Source organism: Mesoplodon densirostris, chromosome 16 (genome assembly GCF_025265405.1).
Source record: "Mesoplodon densirostris isolate mMesDen1 chromosome 16, mMesDen1 primary haplotype, whole genome shotgun sequence".
Taxonomy (NCBI): Eukaryota; Metazoa; Chordata; class Mammalia; order Artiodactyla; family Ziphiidae; genus Mesoplodon; species Mesoplodon densirostris.
The window spans coordinates 27,231,589-27,241,372 of NC_082676.1; the positions used below are offsets into that span (position 1 = coordinate 27,231,589).

The following is a 9,784-nucleotide window of genomic DNA, read 5'->3' on the forward strand; positions in this document are numbered from 1 at the left end:
GCAAGAGTGGGGGAGGAGGATGGTTGGCTGGTAAGATGCCTGCATGGGGGGCGGGGCAGGGAGGTGTACAAAGGGAAGGAATTACCCACTTTTCGCATCTCAAACAGAATCTGAAGATCAAAGTCCAGCCCCCATCACGTTTCTGCTAGAAAACCAAGGCCGAAGGAGCTTGGTGTTTCGCCCCAGGGCCCGCAGGGAGGGCCGGGCAGAGCTGGAACTGGGATCCGAGTCTCTGAACCCGCGGCTGGGGGCTCTCTCCGCCCCCGCCCCGCCCGCGCCTGACGGTGCCAGGGTGGGGGGAGCGCCCCGCCCCCACCTCCGGAGGTGGAGGCCCCTCGCGGCCCCAACAAGCTGCCGTTGTCCCGCGGGCCCCAGGCCCGTCACACTGGGGCTTTGTCCAGCCCCCCGCCGCGACCCACGGGTGGGGGGGCGGCCCACATGACCAAGGGGGTAGGAGGAGCCTGCAGCGGTGGTGGCGGCGGCGGCGGCAGCGGCGGCTCCAGCATTTCCCTCCCTGGCCGGGGGTCGGCGGGTGGCGGCGGCGGCAGCGGCGGCGGCGGCAGCTGGGCAGGGCTGGGCCGAGCTGCGGACGCCAGGCCCCCCGATCCCCGCCAGGCTGCGGACGCCAGGCGCCCCCGATCCCCGCCAGGCTGCAGGCGCCGGGCCCGGGCCGTCAGGGCAGCTGTGACCCTTGCGCTCAGCGGGTGGCGAGCTGGGGGCGCGCCCGGATCCCCGCCCCCGGGATCATGGGGAATGGCATGACCAAGGTAGGGGGCCGGGATGGCGCAGCCCGCATCTGGCCGCCCCCAGCGCCAGCCGGGCGCCCGCCTCTGACCTTCTGGCTCTGGCAGTCTGTGTGTCTATTTCTCTGTCTCCCTGGGACTCTGAGATCGTACGTCTCCGTCTGTCTCTCTGGGGCGGTATCTCTCTCTGATTCTGCCTCTCTGTGTCTCTGTCTCTGACAGTTTCTGTGACTCTGTATTTCTTGCTGTGTCTTTCTGTGTCTTTCTGTGGCTCTCTGTCACCCCCAGACTCTCTCTTCCTGAGTCCCTTTCTCTGTCTCCATGTGTCTCTGTCTCCCTGGACTCTTTCTCACGCTGCTTCTCTATCCTTCCCCATCCCCCACCCCAAGGCACGACCCCCATCTGTCCCCACCTTCCCACCTCCTTCTCAGAATTCCCCACCACCCACCTTAGCAAGTCCACCTCTCCCTTTGCCCCCCTCCCCTGTGCTCCTCCCACCCTCTTTCCCTAGGTCTTTGTGCCCCTCCCTCCTCTTTCCGCTCCCCCTACCCAGGCTGGCCTCCCTTGATGCCCCCCTGCTGCCCTCCCCAGACCTCACTCATAGAGCATCCAGGCCCACAAGACGGGGGTGATTGCCCCCTGAGTCCTGAGGGCCAGACGCCCTTCATGGGACTGAGAGGGGCTGCATGCACCCCCACCCAGCTGACCCCGGCCTGTCTCTCCTGTAGGTACTTCCTGGACTCTACCTCGGAAACTTCATTGGTGAGCACTGCCCACTCTGTCCCAAGGCCATGGCACACTCCCTGTCCCAGGCCTGTGTCCACCATTCATGCTCTGGCCCACGCACCCTGGACACGCTCAGGAATGGGGCCGGGGGCAGGGAAGCGATGCCAGGCTGGGAGGGGGAAAGGACTCATGAAGACTAAGGGGAACGTGGGTGGAGGAGTGTCCCCAGTACAGAGGGCTCAGAACACTGGGCAAGGCTGCACCTGCTCTGAGCCTCAGCCTCTCCCGCAGCACAAGGCCCACCCCCGCCTCTAAGGATTTTGCCAGCCCTGAGGTTCTGGGTTGAGGTCTGATAAGAGGTGTTGCTTCTAGCTGGGAAGCTGGGAAGGCTTCCTGGCACAACCTCCTCCTCAGAGGAGAGGTCTCTAGAGACTGGACTCTACGTCAGAAACTTCACTGGTGAGCACTGCCCGCTCTGTCCCAAGGCCATAGCACTCCACCTGTCCTAGGCCTGGGCTAAGAGACAGGCTGGTCCCGAGCTTGGGAGACTCAAGGCAGGAAAAGTCACTTCCATCTGTGGAGTCAGAGAAAGCTTTAGGGAGGGAGGGGCATCTGCACTGGGGCAGAGCTTTCCCCATCCATTCCTGTCCCACTCTGGGCTTAGGGGCCCCACTTTCCTAAACCCTGGTCCCTTCCTCCCCGGGAGCTCCCTCAGCAGCTCACACCACACCGACTTCTGAATATTTGGTAAGTAAGGTCTGAATCCCCTTTAAGTGTGTAGGCCCATGAGGGCAGGAGCCATGAACTTGACCCCACAATGCCATGCCCAGCCAAGGCTGCACATGGTAAACACTCAGTAAATGTGGTGAATGAGGAAGTGGGCATGTGGAGATCAAGTGTTATTTACTTCGATTATAAAAGGTCTGCATGCACTGGAAATCCAGCCCCTAGAGATGGCTACTGATAGCTGTGGGAGGTATATCCCTGGGTTGTTTTCATGTATCTTTGTACATATAGATATAATATTTAAAACAAAAATGGAGGCCTATTCTGCATGCTGTTCTGTAACCTGTGTTTCCCATTTAATAATATATTGTGGGCTTCCTTGCACATCAGCACATAGAGATCTTGTTAGTGGCTGCACAGTATTCAAGTATGAATATACCATTATTTATCCAGTCCCCTTGTGGGTTGTTCCCTTTTTTTTTTTTTTTTTTTTTTTGGCTGCATTGGGTCTTCGCTGCTGCGTGCAGGCTTTTCTCTAGTTGCGGCGAGCGGGAGCCATTCTTCATTGTGGTGCACAGGCTTCTCATGGCCGTGGCTTCTCTTGTTGTGGAGCACGAGCTCTAGGCGCACGGGCTTCAGTAGTTGTAGCACGCGAGCTCAGTAGTTGTGGCTCGCAGGCTCTAGAGTGCAGCCTCAGTAGTTGTGGCACACGGGCTTAGTTGCTCCATGGCATGCGGGATCTTCCCGGACCAGGGCTCGAACCCGTGTGCCCTGCATTGGCAGGCGGATCCTTAACCACTGCACCACCAGGGAAGCCCAGTTTCCATTTTTAACTGTTTCTGATGTGTTGACAGTCATAAGCGGCAGTGCAGAGAACATCATCTTCTACACACAGCTTTCTGTGTGAGTTAACCCTTCTGTAGTCAAGATTCCTAGAAGAATTGCCTGGTGAAGGATATGCCACAGAAGGGTGTTTGTAATAAGAACAGCAGGGGCAAGGCTGGGGAGGTGCTGGGCTGTTACCTGTGGGTGCTCCAGTGGAAAGACTGAAGCTTAGGGTTGTGACAGGACCTGTCATGCTGGGAGCAAGAGGTGGTGAAGGAGCAGGGAGCCGGCAGAGGGTGGGCCAAGGTGGAGAGGGCGGGCTGAGGAGGAGAGTGGGGCAGTGAGCTCCCGCCTCACTTGGCCATAGGAATATATAGGTCACACCTGCCAGATTGGCTCAAGCATCCTTGTTTCTTTCAGATGCCAAAGACACGGATCAGCTAGGCCGGAATAAGATCACACACATCATCTCCATCCACGAGTCACCCCAGCCTTTGCTGCAGGTAAGACTTACCCCCATCCCAGAGCTGCACATGGGTGGGAAAGGGGGTTTCAAACCCCCACAGCACCCATTTATCAAGTACCTACAATGTGCCAGATCCTATACTGGCACATAGGCTTTCCTGACCCATGCTAACGCATTTGGTTAAAAACTGGTCTGTTTTACATTAGCATCCCTATTTGCTCCCTCTTTGGCAACTGAGGACCAGAGAGGTAAAGTAACCTGCCTAAGGTCACACATCCAGGAAGCTAAGGAGCTGGAATTTGAACACAGGCCATCTGGCTCCAGAGGCCTCACACTAAACCTTAAAAAGTCTCCCACAGGGGCTTCCCGTTGTCCAACTGAATAGGTGACTCCACATAGATGTTTCTGGGCTCTGTATCTCGCTTGTGACCTGGGGCTATGATTTCACCTGTCTGGGCCTCTGATCCCTCAGCCCTATCTGCCCCCAGGGGACTGTGATATGGTAAAGATGCTTTGCACACTGTACAGCACGGCCCCCACTGGGAGGGTTGGAGCTGGTATTATCGAATCCTGGAAAAGACGGAGTGAGTGTGTTATGACCTAGAGTAGGGAAGTAGGAAGTCCAGACCACATGTGCTGGAGTCAGGAGCTCTGAGTTCACATCTTCACTACATTCTGTCTGTAACCTTGGGCACAGGACTTCACTTCTCTAGACCTCAGTTGCCTGATCCGTAAAAGGGAAATTTTATAACAGTACCTACCTCACTGGGTTGTTGAGAGCCACAAAATAGGTGCTCAACAAATTATAGCTGACATAATAACAAAGTTAATCATATTCTCAATCGATAAACAGAGCCCCTTCCTCTTTATCTGTTAGAGTCTGGCTCACTCATCGACGGGGGAGAGAACTGTGGGTGGGAAGGGACTCTGGAGATCTGAGATCCAGACCAGGTTCTGTCACAGCTTTGCTGTGTGACCTTGGGCAGGGTCCTCGCCCTCTCTGGGCCTTAGTTTCCCCTTGTGTCAGATTTGATGGTCTCTAAGAGCTACCTCCAATAATCTGTGGTTCTCAGTGTCACAGAGACACTAGAAGAAATTTCCAGGTCAATGGAGTCTGATTTTGCTTTATAGGGCAGGCTTGTTTTGGAGTATTTGGAGTATGCAGTCACTAGAGTGCCTGGGGAAGGTTGTCTAGGCATGACTATGTTTACTAATGAAATGACTACTGGCAAAATGAGTCCCTGCTCTGGCAGCCCTGCCCTCTTCTCCCTCCCCATCCATCAGTGAAGTTACCAGTCAGGGTTTGATAATGCCCTGCAAATCCAAGGCCAAATGTGTTGCAAAGCGAATTTGTGAACCTTGCAAAAGATGCAGGCTCATGTGACCTTGGGGAGAGTGAGTTAGAGAAGGGCTGGAATCTCACACAAAGCCACTAACAGATGAGGACCTGGCCAGGTGGTCACTTAGTCACTGGCTGGAGGTGGGCCAGGCCCTTGAAAAGAGCCATTTGAATATCAAAGGACTAAGAGAGGTCCCTGAGAAAAGTGATTCTTGGAATGTGGGCAGGCCTCATCTTTAAGATCTTGTGTGAAGGTTAGGCGTGGAGTGAAGGATGTGGTAGCAAGTTTGTTGGAGAAATTCCTGACAATTCATTCCTTGATTATTTTAGTAATTAGCACAGAGCTTTATAACCACAATTCATGAACTAAAACTAATCTTCATACTTCTTGTTTCTTTTCAAGAGAATAAAATCTGCTTTGCCCTTCTTACTGTGTAATTTTGTAATCCTTTTATGGAGGGGAGTCAAGTTAAGTGGCCCTTTCCCAGCTATTAAATAAAAGGTCCCTGAATACTTTTTGGCAAGTCTTTGTGCCCAAGTCAGCTATAGGGTTAGGATACCATCTTCTCAGAAGGTTCTGGAACCACAGATGGTCAGACCTGGGAGGCCCTCAGAGAAGGTATCTACTCTCTTTGGACAGAGACGGTAACAGTGGCCCAGAGAGGGGCAGGAACTGGCCTAGGGTTCCAAGGTGCTTGGGAGGCCCAGGCTGGGGTTGGGGTGCAGGCTGCCCATGTGTGTTTTGTACTTGCAGGACATAACCTACCTTCGCATCTCAGTGGCCGACGCCCCTGAGGTACCCATGTAAGTTCCTCTGGATGGGCTGACAGATGGACAGACAGCTGCTTCATGTGGTGGGAAGAGGGAGGGTGGGAGGTGGTCTGAGGGAGGACAGAGAGGACTCAGGCCACAAAGCTGATCTGGAGGCCCCAGCACAGGTGTTCTCGCAGACCACCTGGACTCTGTCTCAGCCACACCCTTGCCTATGCTGCTGGCCAAGCCTTAACCTCCCAGAGCTCAGTCTCTTTGGCTATGAAATGGAGAAAACACCCTGTCCCTCAGGCTCAGACGCCCCAGTGGATTTGAAAGGGTCAGGCTCAGCCTGTTCCTGGCCTTGGAGTTAAGGCATCTGGGTTCAGGCCAGGCTCTGCCATTTACTTGCTGTTTGACCTTGGACAAATCACTTCCCCTCTCTGAGGTGTGTGAGGGGTTGGGGCCATCAGCACCAAGGAGGCTGTCAAAGATCGGATAGCACAGGTTGAGGATCTAGGACAGGGCCTGGCGTGTAATGAGGGCTCAGAAAGCAGGATTTTTGTTTATGTTGTTAGAAGTAGTACACCCCAGCCTGGGAGGGACCCAGACAGACACTCCTGCCCCTTGGGACTCTTGCTCCCAACCCTGTTGTTGACCATTATTGTCCCCAGGTGCTCTGTTTGCAGACCCCAGAGGGGTGGGACTCTTCACACCCATTTCCTTGAAAGGTCAAGATAAACCCTCCATGAAAATAGGATCCGCAGGACCCATTGGAGAGGTGCTCCTGCCTCTGTGGTGGGATTTGCCATCATTGGCCTCTCTCACCTCCTGAAACACCACCATTATTGCTTCACACACACCTCCACCAGTACTACAGTATCGGCCCCTAGTCACTGCACATGCTGGCTGACCTGAGGATCCAGGGCTCTTTGTCTCTTGCCATCCCAGAAGTGGGGAGGGGGACAACTCCTAGGGGGCCTGTCCCCCCGCCCAGTGCGCTGTACCTTATTGCTTTCTTCTCTAGCAAAAAGCACTTCAAAGAATGTATCAACTTCATCCACTGTTGCCGCCTCAATGGGGGAAACTGCCTTGTGCACTGGTGAGTTAAGAGGGGAGTGGGGGAGGGGAGGTGAGTGGCCATCCTCCATCCTGAACATGCCCTCATCCTGTGGGGAATGCAGAGCCTGCGATGGATCTTCTCCAGCCTGTCACAATGCCTGACAGTCCACCATTCGTCTGACAGGCTGATGGAGGACTCTGTCTCTTACCAGCTGTATGGCCATGGCCAGATAGCTATTTCTCCCTGAGACTCAATTTTCTCATCCATAAAATGGGAAAAAAGAATGTTGACCTGGCGAGCTACTGGGAGGAATAGGTGAGGTCAGGCAGGTAGCGCAGCATCCTCCAGTAGTTCCGGCTCCTCCTCCTCCCCTCCAGCCGTTGAGGCAGTGGTACAGGGCAGTGAGGAGCCCCAGGCTGGGAGATGGGACCCCTGAGTTTTCCCAGGGGCCCCTGGCCCTGTTGATTTCATTCATTCCATAACTTCTCACTACGCCTGGCTCAGGGTAGCTCTGCCTGAGCCCCAGCCATAGGGATGGCTCCTCCAGCCTGTCTCTCCCCCTCTCTTCCTCCTTTCCTTGCTCCAGCTGCGCTGGCCATCTCCCCATTCTTCAAGTCCACCAGGATCCCACCCACATGGTCTTTGTACACTGCCCAGAACATTCTTGACAATCCTTACCTGTCTTTCAGGATTCAGCTTGATGTCACTTCCTTGCGAACCCCTTCCCTAATCCTCCGCATCCCTTCCACTAGATTAATACCTCTTCTTATACAATCTCCTAGCCACTGGACTCATCTTCAAAGCAGTTATCACCACCTGAAATTGTTTCCCTTGTTAGTGTCTGTCTCCCCCAACCATATTGTAAGCCCCAGGATGGCAGAGACCATGTCTGTTTTATTCGCCACTATATCCCCAGTACCTGAAAAATCACAGATGATCAGGAAACGTGTACTGAATGATTGAGTGAAGTGATGTTTCACTCAGGCCTTTGATGTGGGTGAATGCCAGGCAGAGGGAACAGCATAGACAAAGGCCTGGATGTGGGAAGACAGGTCCCGGCAGGTTCCTTGTGTCTGGAGCTCAGGAGGCAAGGGTGGGAGAGCTGAAGTGGGGATAGGGTGCCTGGAGGACACGGAGGAGATTGGGCCTTACCTGAAGCCTTGGGGTGGGATGTCCCAGCTTTGCAGGCATCTCCCGAAGCACCACCATCGTGACGGCATATGTGATGACTGTGACAGGACTGAGCTGGCGGGACGTGCTTGAAGCCATCAAGGCCACGCGACCCATCGCCAACCCCAACCCAGGCTTTAGGCAGCAGCTTGAAGAGTTTGGCTGGGGCAGTTCCCGGAAGGTAGGGGCAGGGGCAGGGGTGGGAAACTCTTCTTACTTGAGCTGAGCACTGATTGGAAAGAATTTAGCCTGTGCTTCAGACCTGGCAGAAGATTTTTCTGGGGTCTTGAACTCGTGGCTCTTGAGCTAACCTAGACCCTAGGTTGGACGGCCAGGTGTTTTCTTTTCCTTTTTAACTTAGGATTTGAATACCCGTGGGCCTGATTATGGACCCTCAATTTGGCTAGGTTCCAGCATTGCCTGCTCTGCCTACCTGGAGCCTGAAGGCATTTGAACATTTGGCTCCTCTGGGGAGACATGTCCAGTCCTTATTCCACCCCTGGGTCCTTGATGAGGCCAAAGCAGTTCCTTCTCTTATGCCCACTGGGCAGATGGCACATGGAGATGTCGGGGACTGAGCCGCGCCCTCCCCCACCCACAAACAAGAGATGAGAGAGAGAAGCAGTCAGTGCGGGAAGGCAGGCTGCTGCCCAGAGACTTGTCTGCAAGGCTGCATTAGGAAAGAGGCAGGCAAGGAAGAGGGCCTGCATGAGTAGAGTGGTTGGGCAGTGTGGGGAGGGGTTAATGTGGTCCCCACTGTGCAGGTGGGGGGGTCACTTTAGTATGTCTGGAAGATGGAGTGTCAAAGGGGAAGAGGATTCAGGGAGAGGGGAGGGATTCAGAGGGAGAGGGGCTCAGTTAGGGGGATGGAGACCCAGAAGGGAAGCTAAGAGGATGGTCAGGACGGGGAGGGGCTTAGCGAGGTGTGGGAAGCTCGAAGAAGAGCGGAAGCTCTGAGTATTGGGGAGGGGACCGAGCCGGCGGCCCGGCACCGACTCCGACTCCACCCCACCCCAGCTTCGCCGGCAGCTGGAGGAGCGCTTCGGGGAGAGCCCTTTCCGCGACGAGGAGGAGGTGCGCGCGCTGCTGCCGCTGTGCGCGCGCTGCCGGCAGGGCTCTGCGAGCGCGGCCTCTTCCCCCGCGCCCAGCTCCTCGGCCTCGGAGGGGACCCTGCAGCGCCTGGTGCCGCGGTCGCCCCGGGAAGCCCACCGGCCGCTGCCGCTGCTGGCGCGCGTCAAGCAGACTTTCTCTTGCCTCCCGCGGTGTCTGTCCCGCAAAGGCAGCAAGTGAGGATCCTGCCCCGCCGTGGCGCCCCTCGGCCTCTCGACCGGTCCCCTTCGGGGATTGTCTGCGCCTCCCACGGCCTTCAGGACGGGCCCAGAGCCTGTGGGAGCCCCGCGGCGGCCTAATCCCCGCCCCTGCCCCTCTTCGCGCCTTGCTTGTCTGCGTCCGCGGTCACTGTGTCCTCCATCTGTGTGTGTGGCTCTGTGTCTGGGCCGGCCTGCTGCAGCTACCTGGTGCCTTAGTCCTTGGGCTGGGGGAGGGTGCCCCCGGCCCCCCCCATTAAAGGCGGTGGGAGTGGGAGTGGGAGTGGGTGGGTGGGTAGTTGGATGTGCCTGGAGGATATTAAAGAGACACAGAAGCTGCCTGTCTGATCGCCTCCCAGTCATTCCATTGAGCAAAGGCAGGGCTGCAGGACTCTGCCAGGGGCTGGAGCCTGCCGGATAAAAGAATGGGAGGGGGTTTGCATCCCCTAGGGCCTGAGGAGCCTGCCACCCTCCGTGAACTGCAGTCTGCAGGGCTGAGTTCCACTTCCCTGACCCTCACCCCTATCTCTCCCTGGAGCCCTGGTCTCCTGAAAAGGCCGCCAGCTCCTCCTCTCTGAACCCCGTTCCCCGCCCCCCCCCGCCCCCCGGCTGAGCTCCTGTCCTCCCTGAGCACTGCCCGCCCCCTGCCTCCTACCCAGCTCCTTTCCT

The 9,784-nt window shown here is 56.2% G+C and overlaps 1 protein-coding gene across 2 annotated transcripts; it reads left to right on the forward strand.

Annotated features, from left to right (window-relative positions):
• The first annotated feature begins 438 nt into the window (after positions 1 to 438).
• On the forward strand, positions 439 to 9,374 carry DUSP15 (dual specificity phosphatase 15). 2 transcript variants are annotated; one of them, XM_060078126.1, is made up of 7 exons: positions 439 to 450; positions 1,472 to 1,505; positions 3,441 to 3,523; positions 5,580 to 5,629; positions 6,603 to 6,677; positions 7,818 to 7,989; positions 8,826 to 9,374. In XM_060078126.1, exons 1-7 carry the CDS (start codon positions 439 to 441, stop codon positions 9,096 to 9,098), a joined length of 699 nt encoding a protein of 232 aa, XP_059934109.1. In that variant the 3' UTR covers positions 9,099 to 9,374. The 2 variants fall into 2 exon arrangements, with proteins under 2 accessions (XP_059934109.1, XP_059934108.1); XM_060078125.1 differs by lacking the exon at positions 439 to 450 and adding an exon at positions 571 to 767.
• The last annotated feature ends 410 nt before the right edge of the window (positions 9,375 to 9,784 follow it).

Coding starts and splice junctions, on each gene's coding strand:
- DUSP15 (XM_060078125.1), top strand. CDS start 747: ATGGGGAATGGCATGACCAAG. Junction 768..1,471: donor TGGGGAATGGCATGACCAAG/GTAGGGGGCCGG, acceptor TCTCTCCTGTAG/GTACTTCCTGGACTCTACCT. Junction 3,524..5,579: donor CACCCCAGCCTTTGCTGCAG/GTAAGACTTACC, acceptor TTGTACTTGCAG/GACATAACCTACCTTCGCAT.